Below are 26,130 nucleotides of genomic sequence, written 5' to 3'. Positions count from 1 at the left end.
CTTTATTTTGTTGTTTATACTGTTGTGGTTTATACAGTTATAGTGCATAACTTTATCTCGTAGTAGGTCATTTCTTTGCTATACGTAAGCTTTTATACTTTTGATAACATACAATTTAAATATATATATAGATAGATAGATATTAATCTGAACTTTTTCAATTTTATACATTCTTATTTAACATGAGGCAAAGAAATGGAACATTTCTTCAATTTGAAAAAGAAACAGATCTAGAAACAAGTATACATGGGGTTGTTTACAATAACAAACGGTAACATACAAACATACAAGCCAGGGATATACATGCAAATATAAACATATAAATCAATATCCTGTAGAATTTAAACACACTCAAAGTTTAACACACTATCTGTTGGATGATTTGGAATTTGTTTCAGAAAAAACTAAACAGGGTATTTTTGCTATATTTACATTTGTTGATAAAAAATGTCATTCCTTTTGTTTGTTCATTTAACAAAACCAAATACCACGTTATACTCTTCTCTACGTCATCACCTCCGGATGGTAAACACCATAGGGTAAACACGGTGACGGCGGCCTCACCTTCACGGGAAGTGACGTTAAGGCCTGTTATTCATAATATATGCTGATGTCACCGCGGCGCTCCGCCAGCCAATCAGCACGCTGCACTTTCACCACCTGCTAGGAACTGAATTCCATCATTCCAGGCATTCCTCCCTCCTTCACTCCCTCCTTCCCTCCCCTTCCCCCTTCTCCTCCTCCCCCTCCTCTCACCCTCCCTCCTTCCTCCCTCCTCCCTCCTCCTCCTCCTCGTTTACAACCAACTTAGTCCCGACAGCTCTGTAACTATTGTCTTCCGTCGCAGCGGACTGGTTTTTGCCGCGGATTTTCTTTTTTCTGTCGCGTGAGGAATTATCTCTATTTTTATTTGTTGTTTTATCTCCGGTGTGGAAGATACCAAAGTGGCTCTCGAAGGAGGTAAGTGCTGCTCACACATGAAGAACTTAAACGCTGTTTCCAGGATGAGGAGGGTGCGCTCTTCATCTCGGGGGCCAGTTTAACCCCCAAAGAAATCTCCAGCTTAGATAATTAGAGTGCGGACATTAACATAGATCGTCTCCGTGTTAATCTACGGAGGGTGCTTGTTGAAATTTCATTCACGGCTTTCCAAACTTTCTCACGTCAAGAATCACCCTCCTCCTCCTCCTCCTACTTGAAGCCACATGCTTTCTCTCCTGCTCGGATCCGGGACATGTTGTTGTCTCTGCACATTTAAACGTGCGAGCAGGAGGAAATGAAACCTGATCACTAAATCAATTGCAGCTCCGTGTCAGTGATAAGGAAGCAGGGAGTCGGGCTGGTGTAAACACTGTCACAAGGTAGCTGCGGCTGCCGCTGGGAATAAAGAAAAATGGACGCATGCACTTGCTGCTAAATATGACCACTTTCACTTTGAGTCTCCACAGAAGTTTCCTCTGTTTACTCTTACGGTGCACGAGTAGTATTTGCTATGTCCCTGGAGAAATGAGAGTTGGCATTTGAGGAATGCAGTGAAAAAAAAACTGAAGAGTTTTTCTTTTAATCTGAAATAGCGTTCATAGCGGAGCTGAGTCTGAAGCCTCAACACCGAGGCACAACAATCCTAAATATGCGAAAACAAAGTTTAGGAAAAAAGTCCAAAGATCGCACGAAGGTCACGATGAGCGGAGTAGTGACGTAAGAAGCCACAGAATGCTACTCAACTTTCAAAAACTGTGTCCTAAGCAAACAGACATTAAAAGTAAAGAAGGTCGTAATGCAGACTGGCACCTGTACAGTCATATCCTCATTATGATGGATGTTTCAATGTTGTGACTGCTAATGGGGTTTAAAGCTGCAATGGTTAATCAAATGGTCAGTTTATAGAGGATTCATTAATTTGAACTATTCAGAATTGTTTTAGGAATTTACTTTATCTGGTTCCAGCATATCAAATGAGAAGTAATGTTTGTTCATGTTGATACAGTAGTGAATAAGTTTGAATTTTGGACTGTTTATAGGACCAAACAAGCCATTGAAAGACTTTGATATTGCATCTTACGGTTTTCATCTCACTATGCAAAGACCAACTAATTTATCCTAGAATTGAGAAAATAACCAGCAGATCGCTGGGTATTGTGAATATATTAAATGATTGTTATTTGTAGCTCTGAAGCAATTTTCAGATACTTTAAAGTAATGGATGTAATGTAGCCTTCCCGTTATCGTCTCAAAGTTGTGTGGCGGCATAAAAATATTCAATAATTAAAACAGCAGACATAAGCATGATTATTTCAGTCTATTTCACTCTCTATTTTACCTATTCTGGATTTCTGATCTTTAACTCACCAACATGCCCACGTTTGTACAGAGTCAGTTATCATACTGGCACCATTGAACAAAACTTAAATCTCAATTTCATGACTTACACCTTAAAACCTGGGACCTCCTGGAACAGTTTTAAGGTTCCTAATAATGTGACATCCACCAAATTATAATTCAGTTTCTGTACAAACTGCCACATGCAGATTAAAGCCTACTACATGTTGAACTCAGTGCCCTCCCCTCTGTCCTGCAGGCGTCCCAGCATGGAGACACCACTGGATGTTCTGTCGAGAGCAGCATCATTCGTTCACGCGACCGAAGAAGAGAGTAAGTTTTTCTCACAACTTCGGTTTTTGTTTCTGTGCCGTCAAAGGCTGCCTTGTGGACAAATGATTTGTATGATTAGCGTCGCGTTACATATTGATGAAGTGCAACATTATGTTGAGTTGTAAGCTGCGGCCCTGTTTGCTGACACAAGACAATAGGCGTCTTTGTGCGGTGCGAGCTTTGCAGTTGTAGATACTCAGGCAAATAAGACCAACTGCCGCCGACACTGGTTTTTTAACCAGCTGTTGGCCTGCAGTGTTAACCGGCTTTCACTGGAGACAGGGTGGGATGTTTCTCTCTCTCACTCTCTCTCTCTAACTTTAACTTTTTGTCTCGTTGATATCTGTCCATCATCATGTGTTTGTCAGTTCCTCCTCAGTCTCACCTGCCTCACTTTTTCTTTTCCTGCTCCATCTTCTTCTACCTTTTCCTTCCTCCTTTCCTAAAGACTTCTGGCGTTGCTGTAAAAATAAATTCCTCCCCAGATTAAGGAGAAACGGCCAATCCCTCTCAGCAGGTCCCTGCAACCAGCAGGCCCCAGAGCTGGTGAAACCTCCAAGGACACTTAACATTCAGCGGATACCACTGATAATAAATGTGGTGTAGTTTATTTGTGTTTTCACCTTTCTCTGCATAAGCTTTGCAGATCATGTGTCAGGTATTTAATGATTGCTTTGTAGTTTTGCACCACTTAATCTATAATTTATAGTGAAAAGGCCAGGAGGTTATGTTTTCGTCTGCATTTATTATGGAGTTAGTAAAATTACAAAGAAACTACCAAACCGATTTCCATGACATTTAGTGGCGGGGTCGACCATGGCACAAGGAGGAATGCATACAATTTTGAATCTGGATCAAGGTTATTGTTTTTTCACTTTCTTCCACATTGTGAGAGGTTGTGTCTCAACATTGTCTGTGATTTCTCAGAGATGAATTCATGGATCTTAATAAAAAAAACTGTCAGGACTGAAAATTCGGTGCCGATTCAAATTGAAAATCTGGATCTAGATAATAAACATGTGGTTTCATAAGGGGGACTGTTGGGCCTGTGCAGAGTTGTGTAGTCTAGTGGGCAATTTTTTTTTTTTTACATTTGCTTTAAAGATACTAAATCGGCAGCTTGAGCCATAGTTTGAATTCTTAAAAAGAGGCAAATAATGCATTTAAATCCATTAAGAAAAAGCATATATGTGTAATTTAGTAAAAGTGCAAGTTTGCTGTTAAATCCATTTCACAAATCTATATACAGGAACTAATAATAATCATTTGTGTTGTTTGTTGTACTGAGAGACAGAGAGTATTTAGAGTTTCAGCTGTAACCTCTCCACTGTCTCCAGCTTGTTCCCATAATGCTTCGACCTAAATGAGCTGAATATCAACTTCCTTGCACTTCAGTGCAAAATGGCATGGGAGCCTTCCACTCCTCCTCCTCTGCTCCCTCGCTCCCCTGCAGTGTTTTTGTTTTTGCCCCTGCACTCATGTCACTTTTTGTTGTGGGTCGTGCATGGCCTCTTTGTCCAAAGACAATTCACTCGACCCGTTTCCACAATAGCGCTGTAAAAAAAAAGAGGTGGAACCAGTGAGCCAGTCAGCCTACTTAGCTAGTCAACCAACCAGCTAGTCTGCCACACTAACCATGGTTAGTCCTGTCAGCAACCAGACCAACAGGCAGCTCAGCCAGTAACCGCTGCCTGCTTGTTTGCATTTGTGACAAACCTTTCTAATGTGTATGCAGCACTTGACACCGGAGCACTTGCCCCAGAACAGGGAGAGGCTCAGGCCTGCCTCCAGAACAGCAGTTTAAACTCACAGGGACAGAGCGAGGCTTGTCAGGGCCAGTTCTGCAGTTCACGACATTTACAAATCAAAATGAAAAGCATTGTTCCCTTTTTTTTTACCAACTACAGCCTTGCAGATAGCTCATCGCTGTGGGAGATGAATTTCTCAGGAAAGCAAACAAATGCTACCTTGAGGGGAATTGAATTACAGCCCATGAGTAGTGTATTGGTACAAGGTCCCTCTGCGTGGCCATAAAATGAAAAGAAATGTACTACCGTCCTGAAATAGAATAGTTTGTCTTGGCCCAGATCAATTTATACTTTTTGAATAAGGAAAACATTTGCTTTTATTAAAATGTCATCATTCCTGACTGAGCACCTTTTAAAACATATTTCTTTTTTTTACTGGTTAAAAGTCTCCAACAGAAACAAATCATGGAGTTTGCACATATTATACTTGATTTTAGTTTATCCCCACTAGCCACTGTATAGTTCCCACTACAGGGACATTTGTATATATATGAAATGTTAATGTTAATTCAGCAATAACTGCTATTTTGGCCAGTTAGGAGCAGTGGAAACAAACATAGGTTCATCACTATGGACCTGTTCAGTAATAACATCTGTCCTTAGAGATTTGATGACCACTTGGGATCGGATCTCACTTCCCCCGCTCAGTACGTCATTTCTGTTCCAAGACTGACTTATGTTGTTTATACCCTGTTTGAAGATGTGTTCGATGTCACCGTGTGTGTGAGTGACTTCTTTCTTACATCATTTGGTCCATCGTTACAATAAAGATGTTGATTTTAGCGGCTCTAAAGACTTTCACTCAAAGTGGATGAAGTGAACGATGGGAATCACAGATCAGAGATGTTGAACACGTCAAGGTTTTTCCATTTAGATCCAATAATATGACGTGATCGCAGAGGAAGTAAACACTCTCTCTCCCACACAGAGACAAACACACACTGTTAGTGAACGCTCACCTTCCTGTTAGAGGACAAGCTGTTTGTGTTCAACAGGTCTTTTTGAAACTGTCCAGACCTTGGATATAGTTTAATGATGCAAATAAGAGTAGTGCCGAAATCTAGATATAATAGTCAGTGTGTAGAAAAGCTAAATTCTCCATCACCCCCGCATTGCAATTTTGCTGGCTGCTTGGAAGATCTTGCATAGTGCTCCACCCTTCCTGGAAGCAAACCTGTATTTGAAATCAACCTTAAACAATGTGGCTTGCAGGCGCAGACTCAGCTGCAGGGACAAATCCAAATATTGTCGTTTGCATGGATGTTGGATCAGACAGTCATTCCGAGGACGGCCGGTGGTTGAGGGCCCTTTTGTTTCTGACAGGAACCACAACAAAAGAAGCTGCAGTGCCAGGAGAAGGTGGTTGGACTAAGATCTTCACGGTGCCCTCTACTCTAGTTCTGTACTCTGTGATACAGCTTGTTTGTTTAGAGAGAACGCATACAATCGCAGACACACACAGAATCCCCCGCTGATTGTTAGAGTTTCCTATAGCTCTGAGGCAGGGTTTCAGTCAGGAGGAAGCAGTCTGCTAGAACAGACTCTTCTGCACTATATATCATGCACTGGCTACGGCTCAGACAGACAGGTGATTGAAGATAACTGGAAGATAAGAGTCGTTAATATCCCCATAGAGCTGACTCAGTGTCAACACGAAGTGACGTCAGACTGTTTGTGCTGCCAAAGCCAAGAGGACGGAGAATAGTTAATGTCTGATGAAGTCAATCCTACTTATCCATTGATTTATAATCATTTGAAATATTGATCAGTGTGTGGATCCTTTTTTCAAAAAGAAATTTTCCATCCTCATCACATTCTCCTCAAGTTGTTACTGAGCTGCTGTAATAGAACAAAAAAAAGGCAGCAACACTATTGGGTATTAAAATGTAATTTATCTGGTGGCTGACTGCTGTATACAGTAGGTAATAACTTGTGCCTATTCCATGGTAGTGGATAGTGCAAGTCCAAATTTTTCAATCAAGTTTGGTTTTATTTAGTTATTTGATGATATCAAAAAGCGAGGTGAAACGTCATGATTGAGGGAATATGATGCCATTGACAGGTAATCTAATCAAATGGACTGTAACCGTGATTAAAGTATTGATGTCCCTAGATTGGAAAATGGCTGGAAACAAGTACACAAACAGACTACCTAACAAAGGTCCTGTGGTTTGTAGACGTTTTGATGTGGTACAGATTTTCATATCATACCTTTACACTGTGGCGTGGTACTCCTCTCAGTAAGTGGGCAGTCGAGACTCGTCAGAGCTTGTCTCTGCTCGATGGTGTTTACTCAGATTAACACTGAAAGTGAAATCGGAGATGTTGCATCACGGCACTTTCACTAAATCATACTGGAGGCAACCAGGATTCTAGGTGGGAGGTAATTTTACCATAAATTGATGCCCGCGGGTAGGGTGGGTTTGGTTTTTGGGTGTGTGTGTCTGGAACCTCTTCAGCAAGGATGGATTTGCCCTCCGGCCTCTCCGGGCTTCTGACAGATTTGAATGTTAAGAAAACGTGTACTTTAACACGTGATGCGGATCTTGCATTTCCATGTTTCCCAGCGAGTCACAACAGAGATAGTGTGTTTTGAGGTAGAGTTGGCAATTGATGATCTTCTTTTACAGTGTTGCTCAAATCAGGGTTAAAATCCTCACAGGCAAAACTTCCCGAGCTGTGGCACATTTCAACCAAACCTAGTGGAAGGGTTTGGCCTGGGGACAAAATGGACGAGATTACTCTACTGAGTGCCTTTCTAGTTCCATTTGTGTTTGCATAATATGAAAATAGTAGTTTTCTTATAACACAAAGTTCAACCTTGATTTGACTGAAAGGAAACACAAAGCGAACTTTCCACATACAGGAATACTGTATCCAACTGCTTATTAGAATGGGGACTGATTTGTTCAAATATTACAGGATGCTGCTTTGTTGATGTGTTATAAATGTGTGTCTGGATTTCTGTTGGGATTTAAGCGGAATCCATTTATCGAGTTTCTTTTTTACAAAATAACTGATAAGATAAGGATAAATATGATTGGTTGCTTTAAGTTTCCTTTTGGACAAATTAAATGGCTACTACATTACAAACCTGAGCTGTTGATCATTTGGAATTTGACAAAAAATATATTTTGCCCCTCACTGGTCCTGGTCAGAAAATGAAGTCTCATAAGAGAAATGAATATTTTGATTATTTATTAATTTAGTTTTTATTGACACAATTTGGACGTGGGCTGAAAGGGTTGTAACAGGCCCGGGTCCCCTGTTGTCCCTTCAGCTCACTGGTCGTTACCCCTTAAACTGCATATAGAGAAAGTCATGAAGTGCTGACCCAAGGGGCAGGAAAACCTCCTTTGGACATGGGACAGTCTCTTTCCGTCACTTCCTGCTCCACAATCAGTCGGTCTGCCGTGTCTCACCCTCCTCCACTTCTTCATTCTGTCCCTCTACTTACATAAGCCTCAGCTGTTTTTACTTAAGTTTCTGTTGACTGCTTCACACAAGCTCACACAAACAAACACACACACACACACACACACACACACACACACACGCACACTCACTCAGGCACTTGCGTCATCGTCACTGCTTTGTTAGTGCTGTGGTTCAGCGAGCGGCCATTAAGACTCGAGGGGCAAGAGGTCGCCACTGGTCACGAGTTCAGATGTGGAAAGGTCACTGCACCGAGTCACGGGGTTAAATACAATTTATCCTTGTTTTTCTCTTCACACAGATTTTATATTTTACACTTCTACATTTTCATTGTTTTTCTTCTAAATGCTCATTTATAGACTAGTAATTATTGTGCATGGTTCCCCAAATTTTTTTTTTTTACTTTAAATATCTGGTGATTTCCTCTCACCAGCTTTTTGTTATTTAATTTATGTTAAGGCATAAACATTATTGTAACATAATGTAAGAATGGCTCCTGGTTACACTCGCGGTCCCGCTACAGGTCAGAGGTGCAACTCGACTTCTCATCATTGTTGAATATAAAAGTTGAGCCTCTCCATGGACAGTGGTACACACATTTGTGGACAAACTGGTGGAAAAGGAACCAGCAACCTCAGAGGCCAAAGGACCACATTGACTTACAAGGTAGAGAAATGTAACAGGACTTTATATAAACTAGTGTCTGTTGTAAACCTGTCTGTTGAACGAGCTGTTGTTTGGCCTGTGGAGATGCTGCTTTCTTTCTGAGACTGTAAAAGTGACCTGCAGTAATTGAGCAGCAAGTAAAGACCGCATGTATAAATCACACAAAATTCAATATTGCACTTTCTTGGGTAATTAACCATAGACATGCCAAATGTGAAGACGAAAAGATGAGCAATTCTCGAGAAATGCAAAGCTTTATTTGACCTTTAGCTGAGTTACATGGTGCCGTATAGGCTTACTAGCAGCGCTGTGGCAATGACAGAGATGCCATTCTCTCTATTATTACATTTGTGCCCAATCAAAATGATTTAAAAACTGTTATGTGATCAAAATAAAACAGCATTGTGTTGCTGTAAGTGATTTATTTTCTCCCAAATTTGATATGACAAATTGAATTCCATGTGGCCACCATCACTCTTGGTCTGGGGAGAGTCGCACGGCCTCATGCTTTTCAGATACACTTCCCCATCTACTTCTGCCAGTGACAAGATTGGTCAGACGGGCAAAGATTAAATAATACTATTATATTAAAGGTCATATACTCTGATGAAAACCTTTTTTTTGCTGTTGCATAGCAGGAGATTCCCAAAGTCATTTGTTCATCAAAGTTGTCTAAACAAGAGTCTGCGTTAAATAGTCATTAGTCAGTCGCCCGGGTCAAAGCAGCTTTTCTTCAACATTTCCCTCTCAGTAAATGCCACGCTCGCTGGTCCCATACCAGCTCTGCTGCTTCACTGGGGGAACTTTCTCGGAGCTGCACTGACCACACATACTTTAAATTCCTCTCTTTTTGATAGCACTCACCATAGTTACTCAGAATTCAATGGAAAAGGATTGCACTGGCTCTCTTAAAGAAAATGTTAGACTTTATTGTGCAAAGAAATTATTATGGCTGAGATTTACAACGTTTTCTTTTTGAGTGGAGACAGTTGATTTAAGATTGAAGTAGAAAGGAATGGTGGTACATCGTAATACCTCCTCTAAGAAAATTATGTGTAGTATTTGTATCCTCGGCATCCAGCGATAAGGTTGTGTTGAAGACATCTGAGCACAGTGAGGCTGTGATCCAGGCACAGATGCAGAACTCGAGTGGTAGTGGCACAGGGCCTGCTGTCCTCTGTAGGATCAGTCCTGGCCAATAAATGATAAGCCCCCCGGAGTCAGTTTGCTACCAGCTAATTGTTAGCTCGGCAAGAATGTTGTCATGGTCCCCGTTCGTAATTGAAGGCGGCGATCAGTTTTCATTACCAGGAATGAGATCTGTTTGTGATATATTGGAAACGACATAGGCCGACCTTGATATCAACGTCAGATAATGTGTGTGTCTACATGTTTGTACCGATGGTGATGTTTTTAACACGAGGCGGGCACAAAGCTGCAAGATTACAAGTAGTTTAGGATTAAAGAGAGGAGCCATACACATAGTGTTAATGTGCTGTAAACAAAAACACTGTTCTTTCTGCATCAGAATAATACAATAGTACATCATGTCCTGCCTCCTGCTCTATGCAGGTTTTCCCCCCTCACCTGAATGTTCATGACAGTTGCATAGTGATAATGTGTCTGACCCAAACAATCTATCAAAAGATAAACTCTGGAAAATGTATCTTTTGTCTGTCTTTATGTCACCTCAAGAAACATTGCTCTAGAGAAATATTGTATTACAGATTCACCTATGAATTAGGCATAATTAAATGTATGGCAGTTTAGGCACAAAATTAGTTATGGTTGAAATAGAGCATAGCCACAGTAGGTAAGATGTGCGAGATCACATAGGTGGGAAATGACAGCATAGCTTCGTTTCCACACAATCACCTGTCGTTATCATTGTTTTAGTGCAGCAACCTGATATTTCCCTTTCACTGTGAGCAAGTGCTGAGGAGGCTGTCATCCAAACACTCCCAGAAACCAGACATCACGTGTAATCAAAGCTTTTTACAGCCTCCAGGTTTGTGCCGTAGTCACAGTTCACCCTGATACCAGGAGCTGAGACAACACATTTCAGAAGGGACGAACCTTCCCAATTCCATTATGTCATTATGTAAACAAAGCTGGTAATGCCGTAGGTATGTCAACAGAGGGTGACATAAAGTAATCAAGGACTTGACCTTTGCTCTCTGCCCGGTGAGAGTTGTTCTGTCATCGTGGTTTGTCAAGATCATGATATTACTCAAGTTTAAGGCCAACGTTTGTCTTCCTTTAGGGCATAAAGCTCCTTCACTACGATAAGTAAATAAACAGAACGACTCTCACCGAGTTAAATGTTTTCTTGCGTATTACACTCCACCATCATCCTTTGGTCTCTTGGTCTGCCAGTGTTTGTGTCACAACAGCGGAGTGTGTTAATAAAGCATTAGGATGAATCACCACCTGCCCTGTGCCGTGTTGTTATCCAGACACACCCACTCCCTAGAGAAGCCCAGACCTGTTCCGAAAGAGAAACACGACACCACAGGAGATGAAGTAGGTTGGCAGTGCCTCGTCCTGACAGATCAGACAAATAAATAAACAGGCCTGCAGGGACGTTAGAGGGCCGATGAGTGGGAGAGCAGCGTTAATAGAGGGTTCCAGTGCATGAAAGATGGATGTGTGGGTGGGTGCACTTGTGGATCATTTACTCGTGTCAGTTAGTGCGCAAAAAATAATTACTGAGCATTATTCAAACCTGATTACCAGGGTCTAACTTGAAGCACAATTTATTTTGTCAGGTCCCTCAGGCCTGCTTCCGCAGTCCAAAGAGATGCACCCAAGGTTAATTGGAGCCTGTAATGCTGTTTTCAAATGTAAATTGGATCTGTACATTATCTGAAGTTTGCATTTCACAGAGAGAGTCAGCAGAAGGAAACTGTCCAGGTCAGGTATATACAGGAACTTGTGGAAGTCATATATTATTGTGTCCTCTCCGTGTACAGCTCCTCTTTTTCAAAAAACAACAACAAGGGAGTAAAATAATAACAAACTGCAGCACTTGCACTTGTGTTACTTTTTAAATTGTATGCTTCGTAGAGGATACCTACCTCCTCCAATTTAGCAAAAATCCTGCTTCTCACATCTTCTGTCAGTCCAATCTAGATAAATGCAATACATGGATATTGTATAAACCAGCTCATTTAATCAAAGTGTGCAGGCTTTAACATGAAAGTTTGTGTTACATCATGTAGACACTCACATTTTCCTAAAAGGGGTGATGCCACAGCCTGCTCTTTCCTATGGCTGATATCAGTATTGGTCATCAGCCCTGACGGCGAGCTCTTCAGCTTCACACTTCTAATCCTGAGTCATGCTGCAGAAAACAGAAAAGGCTTTTAGCCAAGATATGTGTAAGAACTTGTCCATATGGAAGGAAGAGGTGGAATTTCACCAATTTGTTGTGTAACCATTAATCTCCTTAGTATAGTTATTCAATCTTACTCCCAGGCCAGAACAAAGACACTGTGCCAGAGAGCTTGTTTTCCTTTTTATGAGTAAATTCTAAGTCAGGATTCTGTGATAACTGAAGGACAAATGTGTGCGTTAACGTAAAAGCAGACACCACAGGCAAAACACTGGATCAATGTACACAACAGATACAAACACTGACAAAATCAAGCCTTGGTTCACTATTAAATAGGACAGGATAAGAAATGACATGAACATTTTGAAATTATTATCTTTTGAAATTACTTTATTCATCATGACTTTATTAACATGTTTACACTGGGTTCTTTCTTTTTTTACCTAGTACTACGTTTTAGCCTTATCCTTCATACTGGCTTGTATGGTGTTAAATCACCCAGCTTCAACCTGCTATTAAAAACTGGAGATTATCACCTTGCTAAATAATTTAACATGTAGTGGAATTGCCTCTTGGCCTTTTGATTTTGTGGTTACAGACGGAACAATTTTCAGTCAAGCTTTAACCCCAGTTGGGACTTTACCCAGTTGAATGAAAAGTTTAAATCAAACTTCTTTATAGTCCTAGCAATGGCTGGAAATACATTTGTATGTTATTGTTATTGCTTTGTTTGGTCTGAATAAGACATAAACTATTGTGTAAAAGTTGTTTCAACCTGGGGTGGTAATGAGCAGCAATTCTATTTAAATTCAAGTCTTGAGAAAATCCATCAAATGTTGGCAAGTGTCTCTGAAAGCCATAAGGGGGCACTAGTCTGCATTTCATCTTCCAGCGAAATGACTGAGAGGACTTCTTGGCTCTATAAACCTGACCTGGTGTGTAAACAGCAATGGATCTTGCCTGGAAAACTGGTTGAGCTGTCTTGTTTGTGGTTTGTGGTTTTTCCTGAGAAGAAGTGACTGTAACTTTACTTCCTGAAACCAACTGTTGTTGTTATTGAGTTACATTATAATCTGGTTCAGCGAAGTTCACTTTCAGGCCTCTTCCTCCTTATGGACATACATGTGCGTAAACATACGCACATGTGTGTTTAAACCTGTGTCGTAATATGAAGCTCCAGCTTTATGGTGGCTGCAGCGGCACTGAATGGACTCTCTGTTTCGGCTCAGCCTGGTTGTGTGTGAAACTGGAAACAATGGGCGTCCAATGAGACAAGAAGCATGTTCCTTAGTCCTGAGCCGTCGGGAGGGAGGAGGGTAGAGGCCTTTGTGTGTGTGTGTGTGTGTGTGTGTGTGTGTGTGTGTGTGTGTGTGTGTGTGTGTGTGTGTGTGTGTGTGTGTGTGTGTGTGTGTGTGTGTGTGTGTGTGTGTGTGTGTGTAAGAAAGAAGAGGGGAAGGTGGCTAGAATGATGTGTGTTTGTGGAGCCGGATGAAGTGTGTGTATAAGTTGTTTTTCATGTGGATCCTTTGGTTTTGGCCTGTTTAGAGAGACAGAAGTCAGTGAAGCAGCCGTGACTCACTAAAGGCCCGGCCAGTCTGCTGATAAATGTCGTCCATACTGGTTTTGACCTGTGGATAAGAAAGTAAATCTACCTCCTTGAAAGCTTTATCTCCCTGTAGCTTTCTTCCTGAGGCTGAGAGTAGGAAGGAGGCGACTAATGAGGCTTTCTTTACTCCGCTGTTGTTGTTTTCTTCCTCTCTTTGGCTTTAAAAATATAATCAATTTGGGTTTCAAAAACTGGGTCATAGCATTTAGCGTTTTGTCTGAACCTTTCATGGTGTCGCTCGTTTCCGGGGCTTAGTGTTTGCGGGTTGTGTGTCACAGAAAAATACTCACATGGCAAATGTGTGTTCGTGTGTAAGCTCACACTCAGTTAGCGCCACCACACCCTGCTCATTATGTCCTCTGCCAAAAACCCAGAGGAGGTTTCTCTCTTCCCTTTCCACACAAACCCTGTAATGTGATGACGGTCATATTCACATTCTATTCAATGGCTATACTTAACTCTACCTCTTTTCATCCCCTTTACCTCCTGCTTTTTCCACAGCAGTCCCTTTTCTTTAATTAGTACAAACCCTGGGTGAAGCCCTTCTCAGACACCAGGGGGCAGAAGAGAACCACTATAAAAGTGAGACACCTCAATAGGCCTATTTCTTCATAGCCATTGAAATTGAAGGGAGGCTGTGTTTTTTTTACAACATTTTATACAACTACAGTTTAATTATTAGCCTTTTCTCATTCTCTTGAGAATTTAGCACCTTATTGAAGAAATAAATGAAAAGTTTGTTTATATTATAAGGTGGGGGGGGCTGAGTTTCAATAAAATTATGCATAAACCATTTAAAAATAAGATAAGATAAGATGAGAGAGGGGGGAGGACCTTGACTTAAAAGTTGTCCCCACTCCTGTTCTCTGTCTTGTTATGTTTCTCATCTCCCTACATTGTGCTCACGTACTAACTTATCAAACTTCACAGCCTCTCGTACTATCACAATAATAACACGACCACCTTGTGATAAGGTTATAGTGACCTTAACTGATTTCATGGCACCTCTAATATCCTCAGCCATCACTTCTCTGTTCCCACAGAGACGTGAGGAGCCTCCCAACAAGTCAGGTTATTTGGAAACCAAGTTTGGAAAAACAACAGACGTTGACCAAAGACCTACAGAGATCAAATAAAGGGAGGCACATAAAAAAGAGAACAGCCAAGAAGACAATAAGACATTGAATAAACAACTATGTAAATAAAAGTTAAAAGAAGCAGACTTCAATAACTTCGTGTATTTGCATGTGTTGTGACTGTTTTGCAGCTCATGGGTCATCAAAAGTTGTTTTCTTAATTTGCACGGTTTTTCATTCTCAATTTGCAGTGCGTTGAGCTCTCGGCCTCCGTAGCTTATAAAGGATTATCTTATCTTATCTGCATCTGATGTAAACTTATACGATAACCAAACACTGCAAAGCATTTCATGAATGCAATGTTTACCTTGTCCCTCCCTGTAATAAACTTGTAATAGCACTTCTGTTGTGGATGCACAGTTTGGGCCATTCTTGAACTTTCATACATTGTTGTAAAATGTGAATATTTCTATTTAGAAAAAGAAAAGAAAAGGAAAGCTTGCTATTCTCTCGTTCCTCCTCCTCTCTGGATGTGTGTGGAGCGGCTGAGCTTGTGCTTAAAACATCCGCGATATTTGAGGCGCTCCAGGGATTTCAGGAGCATGCCCAGTGCGCCCGGCCCTCTCTCTCTCCCTCCCTCTCCCATGTCTCTCTCTCCCTCTCTGACTCTCACTCTACCCCTGTGTGTCTCCCCCTCTCTGCCCCCCCCCCCCCCCCCCCCTGTGTCCCTCTCCCCCACCCTCCTCTTTCTCTCTCTCTCCCTCTCCCGCTCGCTCTGTGTCTTTCCCTCTGTCTCCCTCTCTGATTCTCTCTCTATACTGTGTCTCCCCCCTCCCTCTCTCTCCCTATCTGACTCTCTATCTCTACTCTGTGTCTCCCCCTCTCGGACTCTCTCTCCCCTGTGTCTCTCTCTCACTCTCCCCTTCTCTCTGACTCCCCCTCCCTCTCTCTCTGTGTCTCTCTCTCCTCTCTCTCTCTCTCTCTCTCTCTCTCTCTCTCTCTCTCTCTCTCTCTCTCTCTCTCTCTCTCTCTCTCTGCCCCCCTTCTCTCTGACTCACCCCCTCTCTCTCCCTCACCCTCCCTCTCTCCCTCCCTGCCTCTCCCCTACTCTCTCTCTCTCTCTCTCACCACTTCTCTCTCTCTCTCTCACTCAACCTCTCTCCCCCTCCCTCTCCCCCCCGGCGGCAGCACAGACAGAGGAACCAGTGGTGCGGTCATACCGAGCTCAGCCTGCGTGTCAGTGCAGTCGACTTACAGCTGGCTGTGAGGACAACTGACGCTCTACCCTCCATTCTGCTCTCCACCACCGCGACACTTCACTGAAAACTCTCCTGAACTCCGCTAGAACAACTCACCAGACTCCGATCCTCTCCGCTGTTTAAAAAAAAAAATATTATTAAAGTGGGTTTTATAGGAAACTGAAGTTGGAGGCTGGGCCTTTAGCTTTCTGACCGAGCGGAGTAGAAGAAGAAGAAGAAAAGCTGGTCTTTTATTTTTTTTTTCTCGTTTAAAAAGCCGATAAATGCTACTCACGAAAATGGACCTGTTGAACTACCAGTACCTGGACAAGATGAACAACAACATCGGTATCCTCTGCTACGAAGGTAAACCACCGTGACGCAGCGCTGCTGTGTGGACGCTGTTTACGCTGGAGAGAAGTTGGAGGCGGCTGCGGAGTTTCACGTTAGCGACGAAACTTTTCACTCAGCGTCACTTTGCTAAACTTCCCACATCCCGCCAGTGAGAAACTGTGTGTTTTTAAAAACCACATGTTTGTTAGTTAGTTAAGTTTCAACTCGTTTTTTGAAACGTGCTATAACTTTTTCTACAGTTTTAACTCCACGCTCACCACTGAGCGGAGTTTAAACAGTTAGCAACGTTAGCTTAAATTCCCACTTTTAACTGTTAGCTCGCTAGCTGGAGGACTGTGCGTGTGTTTCCTCGCCTCTCTCATCGCTTTTCCTGTGTTATTGTCAGTTTCCCAAAGGAAGACTCGGCCAATGATTGAGATCACAGGCGGATATAACAGCCTGCGGTCTGTCCATATGTGGATTTCACGGCTCTCCTCCTGTGTGTGACTCTCTGCGTGTCTCTGATTCTCTCGTATTCACGTCAGCTCCTGTGATCTCTGCGGTGAAATGTGTGCCTGAGTTGTGTTGTGATCCAGAAATCTGTCTGTGGGCTTTCGATAAATCCAGGGGGTTCTCCTTCCCCTGCTGACTGGAGTTATGTCCAGCAGCAGCAGTGTAGGGTTTCTTATTATGTCATGTACACGGAGCAGGAGTTTCCACATCTTTGCAAAGTGTCTGACTCTGTTGTACATTGTGACTCCTGCTCTTTTCACGTGTCAGCCATTACAGTGTATCATCATCCAGACCTGCGAGTAAAATACCAGCTCGCTCCTCTGTCCTGTCCCTGGGTTTCACTGCAGTACGTCCGACTGAATCCGCACTGACACAACTTAACTTTAGCCTCACATGCGAGTCTGCATTCTTCAAATGAAGAATCCTGCAGAGGATCTTTCAGGAAATGGTTGGATTGTAAATAGTGATAGGTTGTTGATAGTAGTAAGTAAGGGTGAATCTAGACTTGCACAAAATGTAAAAGCTGCAGCCAGAATAAGCATTTTCTTGATTGTCTTCCTTTTTCTGTCCCTCTATAATAAACTTATAAAAGCACTTCTGTTGCAGATGCACATTTTGCCAGGTTTGCAAGGACATGTCAGAGGTAGAGTGGCAGTTTAGGCTGATGGCCCTGTACAATTTGTTAGGAGCACTTACATGCAAAAGAGATGTATCTGCAAAGTCATGAATACAGAGATGAGTTCCTGGGTTCCTGCAGAAGCACACTGGGCTCTCCTGTGATCGAGCATGTGATAAAAGCCTCTGTCAATGGTGTTTTGTGTCTGTTTTTTAAATTGTTTCTGGAGGGGAAAATAAGAGTTGTCTAGCTGTTATTCCCGTTTGGCAAACAGCAGGTAGGATTCTTGCTCTCGGGCATGTTACTCTCTGAGTTCCGCTCAGCAGCTTGGGGACACACGGCATTCCTGGGAACTTTATAGCTTGGGTTTGCCTAAAGCTCACTCTTCTGTGCAGTGATAGATAAGAGCGCCTGCCACCACTGGTCTGGGATAGAAGCCAAATCAGAGAGGGGTGGGGTGGGGGGGGTCTGTGTCTCTGCAAAGCTTCACCTTTCTCAGGTTTCATCCCGTCCACCTCAGTGAAGAAAATAACAAGCGTGAAGGAGGAGGGGGTGGTAGCTTTTACTTGCATGTACTCCGGGTAACAGATAAAACATATGACAAATTTCATATCGCAGTTATAGTGATCAGAGTTATTATGGTTGTCTGTATTTTCAAAGAATTTTTATAGTACTTAAAGTACTTATACACACACATTCTTGTCATTACAATCATCATTTTTATTTCGCAACCACACACATGCAGTCACAGTGTGATGGTGGAATTTGATTGTATGCAATGAAGACTCCATACACAAATAATAAATATACAAAAAATGAGTAAGCAGACTGTGACTGTGATTACAAAGAGCCAAACTGACATGAATACAGAGGAGTGCTTCACAGGAGTCTTTAGTCTTTCACCTGCTGTAACACTTTTACTACCAAATCAAGGACTACTGGAATTGAAACTATCAAATTATGTTGCTTGGGCGAGTGCATACAGTCTGGCGACACCCAATGCAAACAGCAGCACATTTTGTTTTCACTAGAATAGGTAACACACAGAACTTCAGTTGACATTATTGATGAGCTGTTTGACTAGCAGTACATGCGTCCATTGAGGCCAAAGTAAACCTGCCTGTTGGCTCCTTCAGCAGTGATTTTCACTTTGCATGTTCTGCCAACGTGGTGAACATATTCGATCAAGTTCCCTTCAGCACTCTTATAAAACCAAAATAAATCCACACTTCAGACTTAGAACGCTATAAAAGTGTCTGTCACTGCCTGCCCCCATGTTGCCTGCTCCGCCTTTGCCTGCTCTGGTAGATCTAGACAATTTGAACTGGTAATACCAACCCCTTGGGACCTAACCATGCGATCTATAACCATGTCATCTCTACTCTGTGTGTCTTTCTTCTGACATGATGATTTCAGACACAATACACTATTTATCTATCTCTGGAAGCTCATATCTGCAGGATAAGCCCGTCTATTTGTTTTTCTGGGTTTTGTGTGTGTTGTTTTTAGCTGACTGAGCTAAAATGTAACTCCATGTGCCTCATGATAAGAAAACAAAGATTATAATAACAGGGAGAAGGGCCAATCAGTAAAAAGCATGAAAGAAAAGCCCCTCATGTTCAAACACGTTGAAGCAAGAAGGGGCTGGGGAAGCTTGGTGTTATTATGGGTCTGCTGACTTTTTATTGTGTGCATGAGCACTAATACATTCCCTGATAAATATATACTGATACACCATCTTGAGAGCTGTTTTTATATACTAAAGCTCTCACACTATTGTCATCATTTACCAGCAACTAAAGCTGTGGCATAGAGCCAGTTAACTCATACATGCGGAAGGTTTAATGTTATGGTTGAAGATATAGAATCTTGTCCATGCTTTAAAAAATCTTGAGGAAAATTAGACAAATTGGACAGTTTTTATTTTTGCTTATTGTCTTTTAGGCTGATTAATTGACAGTTAAAGTTTAGTATTAGTATGTTGATCTTTATCCAGTTTCCTGTTTGGCATTTCCGGCACATGACTTTGGTATTCATTTCATTTGCTGTTGTAATTGAAGAGGTGTATAGTATTAGTGTCTTTGTTTTCTTCAAAGTTTGGTTGATTGAAGAAAACTGTGATGTTCATCTACAGGATCTATTCAATCGAATCTATCTTGTCTATTACTTTATGTCTGTATTTGTTAAGTCTTCTTAAGTCAGGGTGTAGAAAAAGCAGCATTGTCCCCTTGTGTTGCACTGTCTGGTGTCTGGATGCATCACAATGTGATATATGGTGTAAGTTTGCATGTTCAAAATTGTTCTGAGAATTTATGTTAACAGATAAAAGTACACAAACCTGTTCCTGTATTTAGGCAGCAATGAAGGGCTGGAGTGCAAAATTAGATAACTACCTCCTCCAGTAGCAGTGGCTGTTCTAGGGATTAAACTAAGTCCACTAACCACTAAAGTTCATTGATTTGTTCATCAACATAAAATTGCATCACAATAGCTCTCATTTCATTTCCATTCATTTGGTTTCTCAACAATATTAAGATGTGATTTTATTTTTGGAATTAGATTGTTGCAGTGGATTTTCTCTCAGATTCGTTTAGAGGAAATGTACTTTTTGACTTCCCTGTGGTAATCTCTCGTTCTCTGTCTTTCAATATGTTTATCTATATCTCTTTTTCCCACTCTCCCCTTCTCTCTCTGTAAAGCTACTATCAGTAGTAGGTCTGACAGTGACAGGCTAGCAGGGGAATGCTGACTGTCCCCATTTGCTGCTGAGCAGCACAAAATAAACAAGATGGAAAACCTCCTCAGAACCCTGCACTGTTGTCAGCCTCTCTCCTTTGTCTGTTTGTTTGGTTCTTCTCCTTTCCTCTCTGTCAGAGATCAAACCGATCTAACATCCGGAGATATCACATCACACAACACGGACAGGAACCTCCTTGGAAGAGTATTTAAAGACTAAACCTCTATAGACTTAAGGGAAAAAAAGACAACCCTCAGGGCCAAGTTCATGTTGCAGAGAAACCCAAAATAATCGTTTTGCAGAGAGCAGAGATCCTTCTCTCATCTTTTTTTAGTATCAGAAGGGGGAATGAAAGAAAAAAAAAAGGGGGGGGGGGGGCTGGAGAGACAGATAGGTTCACCTCCATTTGTAATCCAATCTCATCCTGACTCTGAGCTGTTTGAAGTCATGTCAAGACAAATAGGCTTTGATCATGTGAACCCAATGAACTAGCAAAGCAGAGGGGAGAGTTTACGTCTCTGATGCAGCACTTCTTCTGATTGTCTGCTGATTGAACAAGACTAAAAAATCTACTACTCATGTACTGAATGAATATGTAAAACAGTCACCATATGCCTGTAAACCACTGTGCTTTGAACCATTATTCAAGATACAAAGTGCAGTAAATTCTACTTTTATCCCATGTCTCTCTTGATTTGAGGTGTAAATTGTACAAAATTGCACACATTGTTTTGGTCCTTTCTAGTCATTGTCATTCAGTGCTGTCTGTTCTGCACTTTCTTAGGGCCAGATGATACGAAACTAAATTGTATCAACATAAAAATGATCAAATCAGTAGATATCAATATTACTCACAATAAACGTCACATTGTGTTCTGGCTGTAGACTGGTTTTAAACTCACAAATAATGACAAACACTTGGTGAACAGTTTAACATGTTCCATATCTGAAGTAGAACAATGAGGTGTTTTATCTCCTCACTGAGCTTGCACGATGCATTAGCAATATATCTGTAAACTTTGGACTTTAGGTTTATTGCCATTGATTAACTATATTTTGCGATAACTCATTTTTATTGTTTTATTGCCAAGTCCTATTGTGTCTATCGCTGTGCCTATCATATCCTGCTACACTTTGCCAATTCAATAACACTAATGCACACACATATCTCGATACAGATATATACATTGTTGAAAGTCTCATTATCACCTCTCTAAAAAGTAAACATGTGAACTGAACATTACAATATTGACTATGATTGTTCATATGAAGTATTGCAGGGCTGGTTAAGTTTTAGAGAGGCTAGTTGTATCTAACTAGTAGTAGCTTAGCATTATTTCAATTGCATTTAGGTCAGTAGTGTTTGACTGCATTCGGCCTCATGTTTTATATGTTGGCAGAGGAATACACTTGAGCGCTTTACTCCTGCACCTCTGAAAAGCTGTTATGTGTCCTGGATCCTGATTGGACAGTGCACTGTCACACTCTCCAATCTTTTTATTGCCACCCCTCTGTCCTGCCAAAAACAATGATGTCACCCTTGTTGCTATGGCACACCGTGGAGCAAGCAGGAACATGCCGGAGAGACAGGGAGGGAAAAGGAAGGAAGGCTCCTGTGTTATTGAAGCCGAGCTGAAAACTAAACATACATGGGGAACTCTGGTTGAATAGAGAACATTTTTTACTACATTACAAAGCCTTTTTTGTGTGTGTGTGTGTGGCACTGCCCTCTAAATGACTGGATGGTACTGTTTTCAGATCAGTTAAAACCGGTTTGTACCCAGCTTCTATGACCTCATGCATCTGAAAGTTGTTATTTGCTCCTCCACTATCCACTAGTTTACTGGTTACTTCCTCTGTTGATTTAAGCAACTCAGAAACCGTCTTCAGTAAACATACTGCACCATGTTATCTTTACAATAGTATTTTTAAATCTGCAGAATACACAAAAAAATAACGTATAGCATAGCATAGCATAGCAGTGAAGCATAGCAGAATAAGCAGCACAAAGATTTAAATCAACCCTGATTGAATGCTAAAGTCTCTGCAGTGTTGCTTGTCAGTACCGATGTGCATTCTGCAACATTAATACTCAATACATATATATTTCTCCAAAATATAATCAGCACTGCAGCTTAGTATGGGGTTGATTTTAAAATTATTTTAAAAGAAACAGGAACAACCAGTTTATGTTGCATTACAGCCGGGGTTGGTGTCTAGCGTTAGTAACCTATTTTCCTTCGGATGGGAGTTGTTATAGAGAAAGCTGAGAGTTGTAATAGGAGTTTGAATCCAAGCTTAATGTTTTGTTTGGGAAACGTCAGGCAGATACATGAGGCTGAAGCAGTGGAAAGTCCCCGTGCTGAGACAGAGCCAGTGGTAGTTTTCCCTGATTCTCCTAAGCTTTTTTACTCCCACTCCCCGACCACTCTGTAGGTCTTCTGTAACAGGGGCTGGAGGGAAGCAGAGAGAAATAGTTCACAACACAAACACACATGCAGAACCCATCCACAACTATTTCCTCCAAAACATTCACAACCAGATACTGCTGCTTATGGCAGAGGTTTGTGCCGCTCTCAGCAAACTGTATGTCAACAAAATCCAAAGTTTGAGCTGAAGCACAGCCGGTACAGTAAAACACTGTCATGAACTAGTTTTTGCGGTCTCACTGTTTAAAGAGGCAATAAAACAGTCGCCTTCTACTTGAAAATACCATCATTTTGACTAACTACTATAATTGACATTTATGGCTATGCTGCCTATTTAAATTGAATGCACATGAGTTGACAGCAACTTCACATCCATCTCTTCAGTTTCAGTCATGTTTGAAATGATTGAAATTGTCTTTTTTTATAGTCTTTATAAATATTAATGAGATCTCTTCTTCCCTTGCTCTTCTTCAACCTCAGGTGAAGCAGCTTTGAGGGGGGACCCCAGGCTCCAGTCCTTGTCCCTGTCCTCGTCCTCGTCCTCCTCTTCGTCATCATCGTCCTCATCCTCCTCCATCTCCAGCCACAGGACAGGTCCTCCTCCCATTAGCCCTACCAAGAGGAAGCTGAATGGGGACCAGGGGGACAGCGACATGGACGACAACGAGCATGTGGCAAAGATGAGCCGACTGTTTGCTGCACAGCTGTGAGTACATTCGCTGAGGCTGACTAGACACTTGCACACCTTCTATTAAAATCCATCAGACAGACCTTGAAATAGTTATTTTCCAGATACTAATTTCCTGAGGTGCAAGGAAAGGGACATGCTATTCCCTACTTCTTCTCTTTTCTGTGTCTCTCCTTTAAAACAAAAACAAAATGTATCCTGTGAAGAAGCCACCATGCTCCTAGCGGCTTCATATACACAGAAATCTCGCTGTTTTTAAAAGAAGGTTTTTTTCTTTTTTCTGTTGGCCTTGTGTTTGTCCTCGCTTGGTAAAAGCTTTGCACAAGCAGGCCTTCTCAGAAGTCCCAGTTTGGACCCCAGGGTGCTATGCCAGGTTTAGCTGGCTCCTCGATGTTCTGCTTATAGCCGCAGCTCTCTGGAAGCTTGGAAACAGGGACTGCACAAGAGAAAAATGACTCACATCTCCAGCGTTCCCACATTCCCGCTTCCAGAGATTCCAGAGATTCTGTAGCGCTGATTGGTAGTGAAGGACTGCTCAGGCACTGGTGTCAGAGATCTGTTTCTCTCTGCCCCTCGTTCTCTCAGTTTGACTGAGTCAATCATGGGACTCCAGCCACTTCTGTTTATTGCAGAGCCAGTCAATGAGGTTAAAGCTGTGCAGCCTTTCATGCATGCTTTTTTAATATCACTTGATTTAATCACAATCACTTATTTGTCACTCACAGGGCTGTGAGGTGACAGAATAGAACACTATAAACTGTACACTGGATTCACTAGAATTGTAGAGCACAGTTACTGGCACTGTATTAATATTGTTAGCATCTGCAAACACATAAATCATCATCAATAAATCAAATGTTATTTGTAGAGCCCATTGTCACCAAACACAATTTGTCTGATAGGGCTTAACAAGGTGTGACACCCTCAACAAGAGTAAGGGCCAACTCCACTTTCGACAAGGTGATGAAACAATATGAATAATTGTCACATTGTAAATATCGTCAGTAGTAATATAACAGGGTCAGTATATATTGATTATAATGCTTTGTGCAAGCACATTGAAGAGGTATGAACACATTATTTGAAATGGTTGCCAAGTGTTGGTGATTCTCTGCTCACGATGAAAAGTTTAAAACCACAACAATTGAAATGGATTTTAATTGGAGAATCATTATTTCTCAAACTACTCCTGAAATATAATCACCCCTTATGTAAAGTATATTCTCAAACTTTTCAACATAGCTAAACACACAACTTTATTTTCAAGTCTTAATGCAAGTTTAATTTGAGTTTTCTTTTGTTGAATCAAGTTGTTCAAGGAGAACAAGGGGAAGGGTCTTTTGGTCCTTCGTCTTGTGACTCTGGGCTCCCACATAACAAAGGATTAGCTTGTGCGTTGTGACATTTGTGCAGAGTCATCTCGTTTTCTATTATGTATGTGTCAGTGGTGGGAGAATTAACATTATACACTGCAGTAAATCCATCTTCCCACTCGGTGTGTTCGTCCATGGTCTCAGTCATTGTTGAATATTGGAGAGAGATTTGTTTCATGCTCAGTGCGGTTGACTTCTGCACACACTGATCCTCCTACTCGTGTATCACAAGTTGGATTTGATTAATTAAGTTGGGGTGCTAAGTTACAATCAGACTTATTGTAATATCAGCTTTCAGTCGGTGTTGCAAGTTTGGGTTCTGTAAAAATAAAACTTATGCAACATTGAAAGAAAACAAGCCTGTGGTGGTTTCTTTTACACTTGCTCATTTTACCATGAATATGTGCTGGGAATAACATGCGATAAGCCGATCCTTTTATTTATTCTTCATTTTGTCTATAACCTTGAAGTCATTTGACTGTAGGTTAATCTCCAACCAAGGAGAGCCAGTCTTTATTTGACTGAAATCCAAATTCAGGGCTTTCTAGTCTACATAGCTTCATCGGGATATTTCATTTCATGCTGGAAACCTATTTACCTCAGGGCCGTCCTAACTGCGTATTATTTTTAGTCATTTAGTTTGAGGTTTCTCCTGGGAGATTATTTCCCTGGCAAACGTAACTGCTTAGTTACTTGTAAAACCTGCTTTCAGAGTCAGCCTCTGAAAAGTTCTTTCCTTCTTATAGCTGCTGTGACCGTCCAAAGAACAGTGATTAAACCAAAGTGGAGAATGATCGGTTGTCATTACAGAAGAAATCAAAGCTAAAAATAGCATCTAAAAGAAAACACTGGAGGGCACTTTGCAGTCGGCTCATCTTTTTTCAACATGCATGAGCTCTCTGCTTCATTGAACTTGTTTGTCAATCATAGGAACAGTGATTAGGTGTAATTTGAAAATGATGGACTTAGTTCTTGGGAAGAAGCTAGAAAGCAAACCAGAGAAAGAAGCCCTGTAACCCCCCACCACACACACACACACACACACACACACACACACACACACATACACACACACACACACACACACACACACACACACACACACACACACACACACACACACACACACACATACACATATATACATACAGTTCAGCTATCCAGAGATTGTTATCTGATACCACAATAGCTGTTGGATTTTCTTAGCTGCCTCTGTCTATGTAGCTCGTGTTTTGTCTGCAGGGATTGCTCTGCACAATGTTGACTTTTCCTGCATTTGTGAAGCTTTTGTGTTCAGTCTCTTCTTTTTAAAAATATACCTTCTCATATGTTTTGCTTGAATGGCAGTTTTCATTGAAGCTTACCTGGTCTAATGCTAAATATTGTGTGTTGTTATTCAGTTGTGTGTGTCGTACGTTGTCCTTTGTCTGTGAGTTCAGTAATATTTTCAATGAGTGTTGACAGATGCAGACACCTGACACCTTAGATATTGGCCGTGGCCGGGAAGATGGAAAGTCAAGTTATCGCTGTTGTCTAATGAGATTGTGTTAAAGTGCAACTGTATGAGAGAAGGAAAAGCATGAACCAAATTAGTACTTTTTATATGGGACAGTATGAAAAGTTGCT

General features: G+C 41.4%; 1 protein-coding gene across 2 annotated transcripts in view; it reads left to right on the top strand.

Annotated features, from left to right (window-relative positions):
* Positions 1–672: 672 nt before the first annotated feature.
* vgll4b (vestigial-like family member 4b) overlaps positions 673–26,130 on the top strand; it is a 34,842-nt gene continuing 9,384 nt past the window's right edge. The window contains exons 1-3 of one of the 2 annotated variants that reach the window (XM_053432439.1): positions 673–960; positions 2,579–2,652; positions 22,924–23,149. In XM_053432439.1, the coding sequence (XP_053288414.1) occupies positions 2,589–2,652; positions 22,924–23,149 (290 nt within the window). In that variant the 5' untranslated portion in view covers positions 673–960; positions 2,579–2,588. Of the gene's footprint in view, positions 961–2,578; positions 2,653–15,740; positions 16,182–22,923; positions 23,150–26,130 lie in introns of those variants that run through there. The other variant, XM_053432431.1, reaches the window with a different exon arrangement.

The sequence above is a fragment of the Pleuronectes platessa genome, chromosome 2 (genome assembly GCF_947347685.1).
Source record: "Pleuronectes platessa chromosome 2, fPlePla1.1, whole genome shotgun sequence".
Taxonomy (NCBI): domain Eukaryota; kingdom Metazoa; phylum Chordata; class Actinopteri; order Pleuronectiformes; family Pleuronectidae; genus Pleuronectes; species Pleuronectes platessa.
Note: the sequence above shows the minus strand (reverse complement) of the source record. Positions and strands in the feature narration are given on the sequence as shown.